Source organism: Marmota marmota, unplaced genomic scaffold (genome assembly GCF_001458135.2).
Source record: "Marmota marmota marmota unplaced genomic scaffold, marMar, whole genome shotgun sequence".
NCBI classification, from domain to species: domain Eukaryota; kingdom Metazoa; phylum Chordata; class Mammalia; order Rodentia; family Sciuridae; genus Marmota; species Marmota marmota.
In genome coordinates, this window is record NW_025999913.1 from 672,750 (window position 1) to 691,635 (window position 18,886).

Consider the following 18,886-nt stretch of genomic DNA (forward strand, 5'->3'; position numbering starts at 1 on the left):
CCCCCCCCGCCCCAAACTACCAAGCTTGTTTGTTCATTTTTCAGTTTGGACAGATCATTCCCCACGGGAAGAACATACCACATTTCCTAAATGACAATGTGACAGGGAGAGAGCTCAGAGCCAGGCACAAGGGGTCCGTGTTTGGTTTCCGTCCTGTTCCCGTAAAGGGGACAAATGAACCACACCTTTCTACACAAACATATCAAAGTAGAGTAATAGATTTTATTTAATTAAAATAGATTAAAAACAGACTGTGTAAAAGAATTAGAATTCTCAATAATTTACTATTATTTACATTAGCAAATGCTGGTCGTTAGTAGACACCGGGAGATAAATCTCAGAACCACCCCTGTAGGTACGGGGCCCTGAGCTTTCCTTCCAATTCCTTCCTTTCAGGTTCATTATGACAACGATGGCACCGAGGGCAGGAGAGAAGAACCTCCGCCGCCTGCAGGCGGTAGTAACAGCGTCACACCCAAGTGGAAGGGCTGACTGAGAGAAGCTGGCGGTCCAGGAAAGGGCTTCCTTTGCTCCTGAGGGGCATCATTAACTCTCAGGCCAAGTTCAGACATGCACGCACCTGGTCATCAATGATTCCACTGCTCTGAGGCCAATACTCCCCATGTATGCTTGACCTTCTGTAAACACTCCTCCAGGCTGACCCCGAACTTAGTTTCCAGAGAGATGAAACACAAAAACAAAAGCCACACATCCTGGTTCCAGGGAAGTCGGGATTACTAAACATCCCCTGCTTAAGTCATCCAGAACTTGGCAATTTGTCAAAATCTCCCCTTGAAATGCCTCCTGCCTTTCACGTATGAAGGAATGGCGGGGAGTCAAGGTAGCCAGGCAGTCTGAGGCCATTGGTATAAAGGAATGTCCCTCGCAGAGAAGGAGTAACAGTGAGAGGGAGGCCAGACACAGCCTGGCACCCCTGGCCTGGCAGAGAGCACACCCTGCAGGCACTGAGCGTAGGCAGCGAGTCCCAGGAGTGAAGAGGCATCCTGGTGTGTCAAGTGGAGAGAGAAGAGAAGACCCCGCAGAACTGCAGGCTGCGGAGACGCAGGGACATGGTTGTTGGAGACCTGCAATCAGCCCACAGCCACCAAGAAGCCCTGCAGCTCCAATTGTCTGACCCCAGGCCTCACCAGGGATGGGGTCTGGGACCCTGGGAAATCCAGGACTGAGTGGCAGCTTTGGACAGCGTCAGGACATGCAGTCAAGGGCTGAGGTGGGGGAGTCCCAATGGAGGGGCTCAGTCCAAAATGTCCGTCTCGAAGGGGACCAGGTGATAATAGGACAGGTTGGTGACATAAGCCGCTGGGTCGTCGCCGTTCTCCAGCTCTGAGGTGAATTCCCCACCATTCTCAAACCTGAAACAGGAAAAAAGAGATGAGACTGGCTCCTGGAGTTCCAGATGGAGCGGAGAGAAAAGGAGGGGCCAACCTTCTGTGCAAGGGGTGAAGGGACCAACAGGGTGGCCTTTCCAGGAATGCTTAGGACACATGAAAAGAAACATGGTTACAAATTATTTGGGTGAAATGGATGCCCTCCTAAAATCCATCTTGGCTTCTGGTTTTCCTGCCTGTGTGGCCACTATCCATGCTGGTTTAACCAATAGTTAGTGAGGACCTTGTTCATTCCCACATTTATGGTGCCCTCATTTTTCTCTCTTGTTTGGTGCCAGGTGCCTTATCAGTTCTGGGGTCTAACAGTGGACAAGACAGGTGGGGCCTATCCTCAGGGAGCAGGAGCCTGCTAAGGAGACCAGGGAGGGGCAGGAGGCCCGTGGAGGTATGGAGAGGGACCTTCTAGTGAGGAAGCCTCCTTTGGGCTGTTATTATTAACCTCAGGTTGTGAAGTATAAGACACATTTGAATGTGGGAGGCTGATGTGGGGTGGAAGGGAACTGAGTACCCAAATGTAAAGAAACGTAAAGTCAAGTAAGTGCCCTCCTGCTGGGTTTCCCCCTGAACTAGAAATGTTTCTGCTGCCTGTCCAACCCAGATGTGACCTCCTGAGCCAGAAAAAGATTCCAAATCTTTCAAAAAAGGCATAACAAAGAAAAAAGTGTGATTGCTATGATTCGTGTGTGTGTGTTCCCCCAAGTTTGGTTATCTGCTGGGAACTTGATCCTCAGTGCAACAGTGTCAAGTGAGGGCTCTGCCCATGGGCATGGATTAATGTGATCATGGGAGTGGGTTTGTTCTAAAAGCCTGTTCAGCACCCACCCTCCGTCTCTCTCTTGCTCACTCTTTCTCTCTCTCTCTCTCTGGCTCTCTCTCTCTGCCTCTCACTAGAAGGCCCTAGTCAGGCATCAGTCCCTTGAACCTGGACTTCCCATCTCCAGAACTGTGAGAAACAGATTCCTTGTCTTCAGCCACACATATGGGCATATCACCAGGGAGGGAGACGGGTCCTGCTTGTGCTGCCTCCATCTCCCAAACCTGAAATCAGTGCCCAGGAGGCAGGAGGAGGAGGGGGGCGGGGGAGGCAGGAGGGCAGGAAGGAAGCTCTGGAGTCCACGTCACATGCCGAGTGCCTGGATTGGTTCCTAGCACTTGAAGATGCCTCTGACCACTGGACAGTGATAGGAACTTGATGCTACTTGCTAAGTGACCAGGAAGTCCATGAATTGTCCAGACCACAGGTCACCACCATTGATGTGGACATGCTGGAACACGATGCAATGGGCCCTAAGAGGGGGGCCTCCCTGCAAGCTGAGTACACACGACTGTGTGGAACCCAGCAGACCTCAGACAATGGGGCTTCCTGGCAGGCTTCCTCTAAGTTGCAAATTAAGTAATTTGTGGTTAAAAAGAAAATGTAGAGGAGGAGATGGTAGCTTTAAAATGTCTGAATAGAAAGGGCTGCAGAGGGGGGCTTTCCTTTAACTCCAGTGAGGCGTGAGAGAGGCAAGGGGACCCCCCCTGTCTGTGCCCAGCTCAGGAAGGATGCAGGGCCCAGATCCTGCCTCAGGCTCCTCCTTGAGGCCCCCTCACTCCCCTGGCAGCTCAAGGTGCCCCGTGAAGAGCTTCCACTTGGTCAGAGTCCCTCATGGGGACCAGACCAACTCTCTAACTTCACCTTAAGGCATTAAATCTTCCCCCAAACCAGCCTGGGACAGGGTCTTGGCAACTGTCCTCACAGCTCCCCATCACCTGCCATGCCCTCATCACCCCAGAACAGAGGGTGACCCAAGACCAGGAGGAAGGAATTCCAGGGAGGCTGGGAGGCTAGAGCAAGATGAATCATGGGGCTGAGGTCCAGCCCTTAGCAGAACTGCCCAAGGCCTCAGCCCTGGGTGTCTGCCCAGGGGACTGGCAATCGCTTCAGCCTGCTGGGACCAGGGGTCCGACAGTTCTCTGACTGCAGCTCATCTCCAGTTCCCAGCCCTGGGGTCCACCCTACCCTGGGCCAGAGTGTGGGGGCTGCCTGTACAGACTCTACCATGGCCATAGGGGCAGGTCACACAGTGGCCTCGAGTGCCACCTGCCTGACAGTCACTGGAGTTCAAACACTCCAACAGTCGGCTCCCAGGAAGCCAACTGCAGCCAGACCACGAGCTGGGCCTCACTGTCCTAGATCAGGCAACGAGATCAGGCACCGAGAGCCATGCCGGGCAAGCCGTAGGAAATTCCCTCTAAGTGCTCCCCTGAGCCTCCGCAAGGCTTCCCTGGAAGCAATGGGTTTTCTTCCTTGCTCCTACTCTCCTACCAGATGGGTGTCCTGGAGCAGGTGGCCACGATTTCAAGATTTGCCATTCCTGTCCATGCAGAGTGCTGGCCAGCTGGGTGAGTCGTGCTTCCGGCCAGGTTTTCTTTCCTCTCTGTTTCTTCTAAGCTCAAAACTGCTCACAGTGGAAACTACTTTGTAAATCTGGCATCGTGGGCTGGGGGTGTGGCTTAGCGGTAGGGCACGTGCGTGGCACACGTGAGGCTCAGGGCTCCATCCCAGCACTTGGGGAAAACCCTGACCCTGTTCCAGAGTGCTTCTGGAGACAGAGGTGTCCCCCTAGGGATATGGTAGAGTCAGAACCCAGACCCTATAGCAGCTAGTGATGAGGAAGGGTCTCCATCTATCTTCTCCACCAAGACAATCCCTGACCACAAAGCTACAGGACTCTTTCCCTTCCCCCACTGATCCACAGCAATGGTGCACAGAGGCCTCAGTGAAGTGGTGAATTATACAGAGGGTCTGCAGTGCCACAGGGTGTCCTGGCAAGGCATGCCAAGCCACAGAGCTGACCTTGCCAGCATCTCCTGGCACGTCCACTGTGAAGGATCCTCGCATCAAATCCCCAAGAGACACCTGAAAAACTGGGAAGGGGTGGCTACGGGCTGACGTCAGTCCCACAAGCCATCAAGCTCTGTGATGGAGCAGGAGTGTAGCACAGGAGGCTCAGGCCACCTCCAAGAACCCAGGCTCATTGCAGGTCAGCGTCTCCTGCAGCCGACTCGCCCAGGTGTGTCACATGGGTGCTTAGCTTTATCTTAGGTGTTTTGTTTATTTTTCCTTCTGCCTTTGAGGGCTACCAAGTGGTTGGGGCTGGACATGAGCATTCCAGATATGAGCTGTCCCCATTCTGTGTCACTCATGGGGCCCCCAGGGAGATTCTGCAGCCTGGACTTCCTCCTTACAGGTTCCTGAGCTGGATAGTTTATGCTTGTCATCTGCAGTCTTCAGAGAGCCACCCATGAGAGAGCAGAATGGTCCCCTTGAAGATAAGGGAAGCAGAGGAGGCTAGATAATTTCCTGAACTCACACAACCAAGAAGCCTGGACCTGGCCTAGACATAAACAGAATCAAGGTGTAACTCCCCCTCTCAGTGTCCGGGGATGCTGCTGCCTCAGTGATTCACCAAGGAGCTGCCAGACAGAGATCCGAGCAGAAGGAAGTCTTGTGCCTCGGTGCCCAGGTGTTTGTGCTTTCCAGAGCACATACTATGGTCAAGAATTGTATTATCAGAGGTAGAAGGAATGGAGGGGACAATGGTGTGTTTGTCCATCCAGCCTACAGTGATGGGACATGCCCTCGGTCTCAAAACAGGGCCAATGGCCAGGCTCTACCCTGAGCCACTGTCGTGAGGCCAACATGGATGTTACATCCCCAGTCTCAAGAGATCTCTTGAGGATGTAACATCCTCAAGATGTAACGTCCATGAATCAAGGTCTCACCAAACTCTAGAAAAGGACACATTTTAAAAAATAAGTATCCAAACGTGGGCAGAGTCAGCTGCGGGGTGCCTCTGGCCACTTTGGTTCCTTCTGATGGAGCCGGTTTGGGTTTGCAAACCCCAGTCTCCAGCAGGGGCCGGCAGCTTGGGGACCCTTTCTATAAAACCACAGTCAAACCAAGATACTTACAAATGCTCTGCGGGATCCACGCCCAGGTGCTGGTCTTTTCCATTTGGTATACTGTGGTCAATGACTATCGTTTCTGTGTTTGCTAAACAAAATCCATTGGACCTCATGATTTCTGAAAACCAAAGCAATCAAGTGAGTATTCGGGAGGGGCGGAGTTGAGGTTTTGAAGTTCAGGGATTACACCATTTCCCCACTGTCCCCGCCACCTACTGTCCCCCTTTCTGTCCCACTCTGCACAGTGGAGGTTCATTCTAGTGCTCTGCCAGACACCAGTCCCTGAGGGAGCCGTGCGGGCTGACCCTGTGTCAGTCAGCCAGTGTGGCTCTGCCTGGGGAGAGGCTCTGGATCTGTGAGCACTCCCCCCATGGCCTTCCCACTGAGTTTAAAGTGACATACACCATCTCGCAGGTCACCCAACCTTTTCTGAGCTCTCGCCTGTGGCTGAGGCAGAGCTGACAACATCCACCACCTGGGCTTCCTGTAAGGATCAAATGAAATCAAATGTGCATTTTGAACCAAGCAGGACACCTTCACTTTTTGTCTATATATAGTTCTTTATAGGCATTGATCCCCCCACTCCACCCCGACACACACAATAAGCACTGATGTTGGTAACAGAGAAAGATGACTTCCTGTGTTTATATTGGCTGAATGGTGTTCGTTTGCAAAGTGGAGGTCTGGGGCTGGGGTCCATGGCTAGGGGAGGTGGAATGAAAGATGTGGGACCAGCACTGGGCTGGGGGCCTGGACACTGCAGGCAGCCTGACTGTGAGCTTTACTGCAGTTTCAAAATTGTATGAGATAACCTCTGAGGATCCTTCTAACTCTGAAACCTCATTATGGGATATGATTCATCATGTTGTCTTGTCCATTTAAGTAAAGTGGTCCCTTGGGGTCCATGCACGATTGGTTCCAGGACCTCCAAGAATACCCAAATCCAAGGCTGCTCGAGGCCCACAGGTGACATGGCCTAGCACCGGCATGAGATCTGCACGTATTCTCCTGTATGCTTTGTATCATCTCCAGAAGATTTAAAATACCGAATACAATGTTTAAGTAGTTATTATTCTGCATTATTTAGGAAATAATGACAAGAGAAAGACAGAGTTTGTACGTGTCCAGTACAGCAGGGTTTCTTTTCCAATTCTCTTGACCTGTGTTTGACTGCATCCATGCATACTGGCCGAATGCGTAAGAGCCAGGTGTGGTTTGCCTCTCTCCTGCTCTAGTCTTTATTTATATTTCCCAAGGGTCTGCTTTCATCCCTTGCCACAGTGCAGGAACAGATCTGGTGTCCATTAATGCTCCTTGGCCTTGAAGTCCTCCCCTCCCTGTGAGGTTGGCTCTCTTCCCTTCCTCAGCACCACGCCCAGGACCACCTCAGCTGTCCTATCAAATCAGGCTAACTGCGTTGTAAAAGACATGCTGACAATACACCTCAAAGTCCGGGAGCATTCTCAAATGCAAGAAATCACCATCCCACCATGCAGAGCCAAGTTCACGCTCACAGGCCGCTCGGCATCAGCCTTCCCGTCCTCTGAGCCTGCCATACCCCAAAAAAGAGCATCACTCCTGGCCCACAGTGTTCATGGAAATATCTTCCCTTTGTTGTCTGGAGAATTGTTTTCTGTTATTTATTTATTTATTTTCTTATACTTTAGCATAGTTTATTCTAAATTCTTCCAAAGGATGAAGTTGCTTTTTTTCTAACTGAAATTGTCACTTCCTGAATACCTTTGATCTTTGTAGGCATTCTGCTCTCAGCTCTTTGAACTTTGCTCCATATGAAGAGAATTAGGGAAACAACACACAAAAAAAAAAAAACAAGAAAGAAAAATAGAAGATTTTTCTCCCGATAGGATCAAAACGATGAGTCATCAATCAGACGAGCCAAGTTCTTGCTAGGATTTATGCCTAACTTTCTGGAGAGGGGGCCGCTCATGTTCCATGGGTCTCTTGTGACACTTAGCTACATCCCGTGGGGCATCCAGTGGTGGCTTGTTTGGGTCTTCCTCCCTGCTCCACTCTGGTGGGGACTTTGGGCCTAGAGGAGGCTCTGCAAACCTATGACGCGTCGGTCTGGGAACTCTAGGGTCAACTACATTTCTAGGTGTGAAAAAAACAAAAAGAAGATTCTTAGCTAGGTCTGGCTGAGCAGGCAGACTCTGAAAATTAGAAACCTTAATAAGGTAGGTTCAGATCCCCTTCCCTCTCAATTTAAAAGGTTTGTGGCAGCAAAGAACCACTTTCTTTATTGTTTTTATTAACTCTGACCCAAATCTGTCTGTCTGAGGAAGCACACAAAACTCGGGAGCAGCCTCCATACAGCTAAGCTGACAGCCCTCATCCCCCCTTTCTGTCCCACTCTGCACAGTGGAGGTTCATTCTAGTGCTCTGCCAGACACCAGTCCCTGAGGGAGCCGTGCGGGCTGACCCTGTGTCAGTCAGCCATCCCTTTCCAAACCAGAGTTGGGAATGTATGTTGCTAAAGCGGTTGCAAACCCACCAGCTCNGGGGGGGGGGGACCCTACAAGTTTAAACAGATGTCACTGCTGCAAATCATTTCTGAACAAAACTCTGAAGTTATCTTACATTCCTAATGGTTCTTAAATGTGAACTCTGGAGTTCTAGAAAATGGAATTTTACCAATCCCCTCCAAAAATATCTGAAATTAATCATTTCTTAATCATCTGACAAAAAAAAAAAAAAAAAAGCCTTTGTGCACATAAATGCTGCTTAATTGTCTGCGAGGCCATCTGGGCCCCTTAGGACACTGAGGTTTGTCAGTGCTTGAAGCCTCAGGCCCAGTCCCTGGGAGGGACCTGGCTCAAACTGCACATTTTCCTCAGGGCAACTGAGGGCCCCTGAGAAACTCTGGTTCCATTCTGTCTGGAATAACGGAGAGGCAAACCAGGTTACGGAGCTGGTGGGTTTGCAACCGCTTTAGCAACATACATTCCCAACTCTGGTTTGGAAAGGGATGGCTGACTGAAAAGCAAATGATCTTTTAACATGTAAACAAGTATCAGATCATGGCAGCCTGAAAGTCTAGGAAACATACGCGGTTTTTATATCCTGCGCTAGTTGAAAAACCAGCACAGATTCTGTGACAGTTTGTATTTTTATTCATGCCATCACTTGGGGGAAAAAAAAAAAAGTCTTAAGAAGAGTTATACAAATTAGTGGTTGAGAGAGAGAGAAAGCATTTAGCTATAACAGATTTCTAGCCGGGACCACCAGTTTAAGCAGATCCTCTTTGCTAATAACCTTCTAGCTCTGTTTTTTCCTATCTGTGGACAAACAGGACAGCAAATGCTCGATTGGGAATCACCCTGGCAGGTCAATTTTCACAGAAGGGTAGGTAGCATGGACAGGGGGCTCAGACCTTCAAGCAAAAGGTTTCCTTGAGATTCATGGTTATCAGACAAGAGAATCTGACTTGTAACAAGACCCTCCTGTTAACCTGCCTTGAACGCAGCATCAGCAAGCGTTGAAGGCCTGCAGTTTAAAAGATTGGGTCCTCCAGGGTACATGGCATGTGGACTTAGAACTCAAATAGGGCTGGTTCCAGGCTCAGGTCTCCTCCGGATGCTTAGGAAGCAAGTTACTTCTTGCTCAGTTTCTTCATCTATAAAATGGGAATAACTGTATCCATTCAACAGGGTACACGCTGAGGTTAGGGATGATATATGTAAAGCATCTAACAAATGCTGGGAGCTCAAATAAACTTAATGATTACCCTCACTGTTGGTAACATCTTCCTGTCTGTCGTGACACGTGGAAAAAAATAAAGAGAGAGAGAGACCTGAAGGAAATGGTATGATTAAAGAAAAATTACAGGAGGATGGGAAAGGCAGCGGAGCACAACAGACACCAGCATGGCAATATGTAAATCAATGGATGTGTAACTGATGTGATTCTGCAATCTGTGTATGGGGTGAAGGTGGGAGTTCATAACCCACTTGAATCAAAGTGTGGAATATGATATGTCAAGAAATTTGTAATGTTTTGAACAACCCACAATAAAAAATTTAAAAAAAAAAAAAAAAGAAAAATTACAGCCCCTGAAGCCTGTCTTCAAACACACTGAAAATGTGAATTTCTTAGATGTCAATTTAGCACCTTCAACAAAAATCATTGGCCAGTCTAATTACTTTGATCATATACATGACTGACTTCATAAAATATTTCATTTTCAAGCTTCTTTTTTTTTTGCACTCATATCTTCACATGGAGAAGAGCCCTACTTTTAGTATGTCTTTCCTCCCCCACTAACTTTTAATCTTGAGCTAATATTAGAATTGCAGAAAAGCTGCAAACACAGTCGAGAAGGTTCTCACATTTCCCTCAGCGGATTCTCTAACGTCCGCATTGTACCCAAGGATGGCACACGGATGAAATCCAGGCAATTCACGGGCAGACAATACTGTTAACTGAGACCTCCTTTACTCAAGTTTCACCAGCTTTTCCACTAATGTCCCTTTTCTCTGTTTGGCCTCCAATCCGGAATGCTGGTGCATCCAGCTGGTGAGTCTTGGTCTCCTAGGACCTCGACGGTTTCTCCTCTTTTCTTGTCTCTAATGACTGTAACACTTGTAAGGAGGGTGGGCCATCTATTTTATGCAATGTCCCTCAGTTGGGTTTCTGAGCCATGAGATACAGGTGACACACCTTTGGCAGGGATCCCACAGGAAGTAATGCTGTGTTCTCCACAGTGTAGCAGTATTGTGTGTGTGTGTGTGTGTGTGTGTGCGTGCGCGTGTTTCACAGGCCCTATTACTAGTGATGCTGGTATGGATCACTTGAGGAAGGAGGGTTCTGCCACTTGTCTCCAAAGTAAAGTTACTCTCTTTTCCTTTGAAATTAATAAATATCTCAGAGGATGAGGCCTTCCGAGCACGAAAGACCTGTTTCTCCTCAAACTATCACCCAATAATCTCAGCATATATCCACTTGTAGATCTATTTTGCAACAACTACCATGGTGCATATTGTCCTAACGGTGTACTACTTTCTTTCTTTCTTTTTTTTTTTTAACTGCTTCTAAGTTTTCATTTGTCCCCTTAAGCCACCACCCTGTCACTCCACTAACTTTTCTATACCTTGTATTCAGCAGACATTGTGTCTCAGAAGTATTCATGATGGAGCTTTCCTTGCCTGCAAATCCTCTCTCCCATTATATTTTCAACATACTCCAACAACAAGACAAAAACCAAACCGACGCCTTTCTATTCATTGGCTAACTGGGCTGTCTCTGGATAGTAAAAATTAAGGCTGAGATTGTACAGATGCCAGAATAATGAAAATTTAAATGATCGTTTTCAGGCCCCTCAGACCTGCATGATCAGGTTCTGTGGCTGAGATTCATCCATCCATCCAACTAGCCATAGCAGATGAAGGGTGAAAACTATGTTTTCTTTCACTCTGCATAGACACAGTTGGCACAGAACACTTTATATTTTGGCTTCTTTAGATCTGATGAGCACTTAGATTAACATGGGGCCAAGAATGCTTAAGGCTGCAGGGCTAGCCTTGCTGGGGAGCCAGGAAATGGACAGGGTTCTCACCACGACTGGTGCCTGGCGCCATCTAGTGGAGCCCTGACCACTAAGCAGTCTCACCATTTGGAAAGAAAGGAGCATTCAGAGTCTGGGTGCTGTCTCAATTATGATGGTAAAAAGAGGGTCAGTGCCCTACCTGTGGCACCTCCTCGCTGAATGGCACATTGGCACAAGAAGGCATCAAGAAATTAGGGTAGGGGAGAAGCGTAGATGTAGGTCTCAGCCCTGAAGAGTGTTTTCCCAAATGAACAGAATTTACCAGAATAGCAATGGATGGGCAGGTTTCACCTGAAGGACCCTCAAGGTCACAAGGCAAGCAGCAGCCAGAGTTCAGACTCTGACACACCCAGGACAACCAAGGGACCGGGCTTTATTCTGAGGGTGAGGTTTAAAGACATTAATGAACCCTGGGAGTCAGTTTGGGAGGCTTGGCATCAGCACTCGGGGTATATTTCTGGAGAAAGAGGAAGAATGTCAGGCATGTAGATGTTTCCTGTGAGGCTAGCACTCTCTGGACCCTGAGTCTCCACCTGGGAACCCAAGAGTCTATCCCAGATATGGCACTGAGACTGATGACCTGATGTGCCCACATGGGAGCTCTTTTCTCAAGAGATGTTGTTGCTACTGGGACCAGTAGCTGCCATGGGTCATTATCAATGTATTTCCTCGCTCACTGAGTAATGAAGCACTTCCTGCACTGAGTGGGTGGGGGGCGCCGAGGGGCATGCACTGATCTGTCAGGAAGCCCTTGCTCAGACAGTGAGGGGACAGACAATTGAGGGTAGGCTGCTCGGGAAGCCAAGCCAGAGGACTGGGAGAGTTCATGGGGAGAACCCGCAGGAAGGGGAGGAAATATCTAGAGGGGTTGAGGACACTTCTCTCTGAAAGGAGGCTCATGCAGCAAGGCCCTGAAGGCTCCCCCAGCCTTAGCACCGAGACTTTCAGCTACAGGCCATTTACACTATTCGTTTGTTAGAAAGTATTCTGTGCTGAGCCAAAGTCAGCAGCATTTATTCCCAAGTGCTGGTGCCACACTAGTGGGGGGGCCTGCCAACACCAGAGTCACATCCTCTTCCTCTCAATCTCTCTTCTCCATTTCTTCCCACTCTTCTGACCCCTCCCCTCCCCAGAATCTCTTCTCCAGATGCAATGGCTGTTTTGCAATGGTTCCAGGGCTGGATAGGACATCCCACATGGCCTGGGGTCTTGACTTGCACTAGAAGGTCAAAATCCCTACCTTCCTAGACCTAGATGCTGGGCCCTGGGCATGTAGAAAGGCCCCCAGGAGGCTCCAGGAGGCTCACGGATGGCCGTGGGCTGAAACCTGTCCTTAATCCTTACAAAAAGACACAAAGAACATAAAGCTCCAGTGTGGGACTCCACATTTATCCCTTTTAATTCATCTCATGACTTTCAGCCCTTTAGGAAAGACACGGCCCATGTGTCAGTCACATTGCTAATAAAAACAGCACAGAAGGATAGGGTTTAAGGGACTTCCAGGCTGTTGCTCCCAAGGAGTCATTCCCCAAGAGGCAGCTCCACACAGCTCCAGCCTGTCCCCTCAACTCTGGAGTCTCTGGGTCATTCCCAAGCAACAGCCTAGTTCCTCCCATGACACAAGGTTCTGCGACAATTCTGCTATTCTTCGCTTTCTCATTTTCCTAAAACAGAACAAAATAGAGCAAAGCACAGACACTAAGATTCCGTGCAAGGACCCTACCCACCCAGACTAAAGAAGAGAAGCTTCCCCATGCCCCAGGCTATGCAATACATAATCCCACATGATAGCCAATGGGGGATTCCAAAGCTCTCTGTTTTCCCTGCAAGATGAGGGTCTGTAGACATCTAAACAGGATAACAACATAGCCATCTTCACTTTGCTGTAAAGAAAGTTCTGGAGACCAGGTGCCAGCTAAGGAGGGGCCCTTGCACTGCCCACTCTTCTAAGAACACTCAAGAAGCTGTTGTGGGAGGTATCAAACCTGGATGTCCATCCACCCTGCACTCCCAGTGGTATCTACCAATACCTCTTCCACTCCAGGCTATAGAACCTGCCCACCCATGCAGTTCACCCACACACAGTCCGGAACCTCATCCCTGGGTGGCTTGAAACTTCATAAGGATACTACATCTAGGCATCATCGCTCTGTCCCTATAAGTCCTCTCTCCCTGATTCCTTTCCAGTAGACAGCTCCGGGCTCAGCTTCCCACTGAGTCCCCTCCTCTTCACCCCACCTTCTCCTCCAATCAGAAATGCAAAGATGGTGCCTTATGCCCTCTCCCCTCCTTCCTACAGATCATGATGTTACACAGAATCCCACCCTTAGCCAAGCGTGTCTCCTCTCATAACCACTTGCCCTTCTTCCACTGGCAAGCCCCAGCAAGATCGCACTCTTATGTCACCTCTTATGTTACAAGGTGACTGACTACCCCTTACTTGGGGAAAACCAGTCTTGGGAACTCCCAGGACAGAACTCTTTTTTTTTCTACAAAATTCTCCTCAGCAGCCTTCAAGGAAACAGCACTGAAAAAATACAAGTCTACTATTCTTATGACACATGCCACCTGGTCCCAAGAGGTTACCGAAAAGTGCTCCTTCCTCACCATCCATTCTCTTGTGGGTGATCCCACCTTACCCTGCCTGCCTTTACTGACCTTTACGGCCAGAAGCTAAGGTCCAATGTCCACACTAACTATACCCACTCTTTATACTTCCCCTGGGCTGTCTGCCCTAAAACCAAGAACCAAGTTCAACACCACACAGTGACTACCTTACTAGTTCCGAAATAAGTTCCAATTTAAATGCAAAATAAATCCCTTTGGAAGTTGGAGGAGTGTGAACTGCATGCAGAGCAATAGGTAGAAAACACATAGCTTAATAAAAATCAGAAACAGTTTCTCAACCACTATTTTCACAAAATTCCAATAACTGTCTTTCTGGAGCCCTCGGGTGGAAGTTGTATCCAAGGACACACCATGGCCATCAACAGTGGGACCTTCCCTCCACGCCTTCACTGTGGCTCTTACCTGATATTTTGACTGGACTTTGAAAGCTGGGTTGAATTTTATGTACATTATCATTTTTTAACACCTGGTCCAGCGGAGATCTTTCGAAGAAGGTGAGCACAACTTCAGACCTAGAATACTGGAAAGAAACACAGTAATTACCCAAACTGAAAAGTTGGCCCCATACTTTTGCCTGGGACAGGGCCCTGCTCTCTGGTGGAGGTGGGTCCTGCCTGATGCTAATGCCCAGGGAGCAACGTCCAGCACTGCAGAGGCTCCAGTGAGACCTGAACAGCTACAGCCAAGTCCCACTTCTCTTCCTGTGTGGTCCCCTGTGGCTAAGATGCAAGGCCTCAAGGATAGCGTGGGGATAACAGAAATAATGGCCATGGCCATTGCTTCTCACAGGGATTCGCAGGTCCATATTTTCCCCACATCTCCCTGTTTCTGGATGAGAAACTCGGGGCTGCATTTATTTCGATATGTGCCAGTTGAGCAAAAAGAGGCTTAAAGGAGTTCAGTAGTCCTACCAGCTGCCTGTTGGTGGAACTGTAAAGTAATACAACCACTATGGGCGTCAGAATGGAGAATCCTCGAAAGACGAGAAATGAAACCACCCTATGACCCAGCTAGACCACTCCTCCATGTTTAGCCTAAAGAATTAAAGTCATCATACCACAGTGACACATGCATACTCATGTTTATAGCAGCACAATTCACAACAAACTATAGAACCAGCTTAAGTGTTCATCAACTGATGAATACATAAAGAAAACATGGTGTATATATACACAATGGAGTTTTATTCAGCCATAAAGAAAAAATGAAATTATGTCATTTGCAGGAACATGGATGAAACATGAGAACACTCTTTATATTGTTATGCTGTGTGCATGAACAAATAAGTAACAACAGAGCCCCTTATGTACGACTATAATGCCCCAATAAAAAATATGGAAAGAAAAAAGAAGTTCATGGTTCTCCCTGACTCTCAAGTCCAGGTACTTAATTGGTACTCCATCCAAAGCTCACAAACCACCTAAAGAGAGCAAAGTCCCAGCAATGTCACCGACCAATGTGGAAATGCTAGCACTCCTCTGGGCCTCTGTGTGCCTGTTCTAAAATCCCCTGAGCAAGAGCAGGTGCTGAGCTGAGGTAAGGAAGCAAAGACCCCTCATCTGAAGAGGGTCCTGTGCCCCTTCCTGCTCCACCCCTCCTGGGGCCCTTTGCTTCCCCTTTGTGCCAGGGGACAGAAAAAGAAAGTAGCAGGGAGCCCACAAAAGTCTTCCTCTCCCTGATGACATCTTCCTGCTTCCCTCTCGCCGGGTGCTCTCAGGGAGGGAACAAAATGCCAAGCAACATACAGCACACAGGCAAGTTACCTGTGAGGGTGCACATCTTTTAAACATGGAAGACGACAGGCCCTCTCCCTCCCTCCCTCCTGCAGACCCTGTCCTTACTTTACATGGCATGCCAATGATAGTCTTGAGCAACTTCTCCACCTCGTTGAGCCTGGTCTCTATGTCGTGTGCATCCTTTATGGCAACCAGTCCTGGAACAGAGAGAGAAATGCCCCAAGTCAGAAAAATCACACCAGGGCACACATCCCCCTAACGAAATACACAACAGGAGCCCCAAGACAGGAGCATCACCTCCAGGTGTCATCTTCTGTAATGAGATGTCTGGAAATATGGAGTCCCCATTATCTGAGGGAAATATGTTCCAAGAACCCCAGTGGGTTCCTGAAAACATGGATAGTCCCAAACCCTGTAATTTAATGTCTTTTCCATCTTAACTAAGCATGTATCTCATTGTGCCTGTAATTTTTGCAGTTTGAGGAAAGCAAAATTAACACAAGTTTCAGAGATTCCTTCTTACTGTAATTTTTAGCAAATTCAGCACATGATTTTTCCCCCTTTTTCTTATTGAGAACTTTCACCTTTTCATGGAAGTAAACACTTTACCGTTTCTCTGAAACATATCTAAATTGCCAGCATCACTCTTGTGTTTTGAAGTCATTATAAAGTAAAATCATGGTTACTTGAATACAAGCACTTCAGTACCACAAGTAGGTCTAACCAAAAATGCTACTAAGTGGCTAAACAGAGGGTAGCATATACAGTATGGAAACACCTGGGTGGGATGAAATAGGATGGCTCAAGGTTTTCTCATGTCCCACTCAAAAGGGCACATCATTTAGAACTTACAAATTGTTGACTTCTGGAATTTTCCATTTAATATTTTGACACTGTGGTTGACCACAGGTAAAACAACAGAAAGTAAAACCTCAAAGGAGGAAGGCCTACCTTACTCACTCAGCCACATGTATGGGGAAGCCCTATTCTCGAAGTCCTGCTCTGAACTTCATTTAGGTTTTATCAACCCATGAATGGTTTATGGCTCCGTTGGGGCTGATACTGTAAACCCAAATACAGGGTGGTGAAATGAAAAGCAGGGGAAAGATAACCCAGTGTGGGATGTCCTGGGACCACTCTGCAAATACCATGCACATAGCCAGAACTTGACCCAGGACCACTCTGTCTCCACCAGCATGGTGACTGCAGCAAGGGACAACTGGCCTAGGATCTGCCACCCCAGCAACACAGGAAAGGGCTCACTCTGCTGGTCTCGGATGCCCAGACCACAAGGCCCATGTAAACAGAGCTCATATTTAGACAAGTCATGTAAATGCTGTATTTGGGAGGGGAAAAGTCAGATTTTTGCCCAGAGAAAAACAAAGTGGTCATGAGTCATAGCACTTTCCAGGAATCTGAGCATTTATGCTTATTACAGTCACCAGAGGCTGTGATTGGCTCTTGGGTGCACAGTATTTTATTTTTAAAATGCCATGACTCCAGGACATTCTTAGGCGACATGGGATGCTTTTCTGCCTCCCCATGAGCAATGCAAATGTAAGACTTCCCATTACAATTTCTATCCATCAGATTCCCAAGGGTGAGAATTAGATTCCCAAGGACACTGGCTTTTTCCCCCATGTTTTGGGGGATTTAGGATATTCCTGTCCTGACCCTGTGAACTACAATCAAGCCACAGAAGCCTGAATCCCAGAACTGTGATCACTGTGAAGATCATAGAAGTCACTGAGAAGTTCTTCAGAAGTGACTTGTTTTTGTTTTACGAATGAGGAAAGGATTATTCAGTTTTCAGGCCACTCATTGCGTGGGTCTACAAAAGAAATAGAAAAAAAATTTTTCTAAATGATCTGATTGAAATTAAGAGACCCCAATAGGCTAGGTGTGGTGGCACATGCCTATAATCCCAGTGACACGGGAGGCTAAGGCAGGAGGATTGCAAGTTCAAAGCCAGCCTCAACATTAGCAAGGCCCTAAGCAACTTAGAGACCCTGTCTCAAAAAAAAAAAAAAGATAGGGGGGCTAGGTTCAATCTCTGGTACAAAAAAAGAAAAAGAGGCTCCAGCACCTTAGCTCTTGAGAACTCCCACGAGGTACTCCCCAGACACAGCAGGGTGCATTTCTGAAAGCCTAGGCCCTAGGAGGAGGATCCCTCACATCTGGAGTCAAGGTCAGAAATTAGGCCCAAAGCAAAATCCAGGGAACCCCTTTACCTGGCCCATCAGAGATCACAGGTCTGAGAAGCAACAGGGCAGGCTGTGACTCGCCCATTGGAAAAGACTGGGGCTTTGTCCACATGGCCCCTGTATGCACCAGAGTATGATGCCCTGGCCATCACCAGAGAAAGGGACCAGTTCACCCTGTGTCCCTTCGTACCACTCTGCTCACTGGAAGGAGCAGGAAGAAGAATGAAAAATAGAAAACACCAGAATGCCTTATTCTATGGATATCTCTGCCCAAGCTCAAATGCCTTGCATAGAATTTCAAATAATTATGAATCTCAGTTTTCACCTATATACCATCATGTGCCACATAACAATGTTTTGACCAATGGTGTTGCATCCATGACAGGGGTCCTGTACAGCATATCACCCAGTGATGCAGCAGCTGGCTTAGTCCATGTCAACAGACTCTAGGATGTCTGCACAATGACAAAATCACCTTATGACACATTTCTCAAAACATCCCTGTCCTTATGCAAAGCATGGCTGCATGTGTAGGCTTGTGTGTGTGTGTGTGTGTGTGTGTGTGTTAAATGCTGCTCTTTGCACCAAAATGCTTGGATCCCCTCCTTGTTAGGGTGAAGTCTACAGAGGAAACGAGAACTAATTCGAAATTCTCTGAAAAAAAATATTTTTAAAGAGAAGATAATTATATAACTCCTTCCAACAAAGAGCTTCTTTATTCTTAGACAAGCTACTATTATCCTTCGGCTCTTAGAATACTAGCTTTGAACCCAGCAAATTGATGACACAGTACTCGTACTTTTATGTTCTGAAGATTATCCTCTTGTATAGTCAATGCATCTGGCGTGTTCACACCCACTTTACAGGATGTAAAGCATTGTGCAACAATTCTGCAACATTACAGGGTTTTACAGTCTTTGCATGCTTGCTTTGATGACATATTTCCGGCTACCTCTTTGATTTTCCTAGGTGGGTTTACAGTCTCTGAGGGCAACTCTTAGTGAGATTAATACATCCTACTTCAGATTTATCTTTTAGGGTGGGCAGATTTAAATATATATATTTAATATATATATAATATATAATTTAAATATATATATATATATAAAATCTCACCTAGTTAAATTTGCATTTCAGATAAACAACACATAATGCAAAAGTAAGGCCTGGCACACTAAAAGCATATTTGTTGTTTATGTTCCAAGTGAGTTGTGTGCCCTGTATTCCGTCATCTCTGTGACCCATTTTCTAGATGGAGGCAGAGAAAGGCAAGAGTGCCCCATCAGGCCTCTGGAAACAGCATCAGTATTTTGGCTGGGCCAGCAGACCCTCCTGGACTTGACCCCAGGCCACCTTACCAGCTCTGCACCCTGTAATTCCCCCATACCCTCATAG

At 47.6% G+C, this 18,886-nt stretch overlaps 1 protein-coding gene across 1 annotated transcript in view; it reads right to left on the reverse strand.

The window, feature by feature from the left end:
• Positions 1-202: 202 nt before the first annotated feature.
• Pxdc1 (PX domain containing 1) overlaps positions 203-18,886 on the reverse strand; it is a 27,998-nt gene continuing 9,314 nt past the window's right edge. The window contains exons 2-5 of the mRNA XM_015493969.2: positions 15,393-15,484; positions 13,954-14,071; positions 5,367-5,478; positions 203-1,373 (exon numbers count right to left, since the gene is read on the reverse strand). Of these exons, the coding sequence (XP_015349455.1) occupies positions 1,256-1,373; positions 5,367-5,478; positions 13,954-14,071; positions 15,393-15,404 (360 nt within the window). The 5' untranslated portion in view covers positions 15,405-15,484 and the 3' untranslated portion in view covers positions 203-1,255. The remainder of the gene's footprint in view (positions 1,374-5,366; positions 5,479-13,953; positions 14,072-15,392; positions 15,485-18,886) is intronic.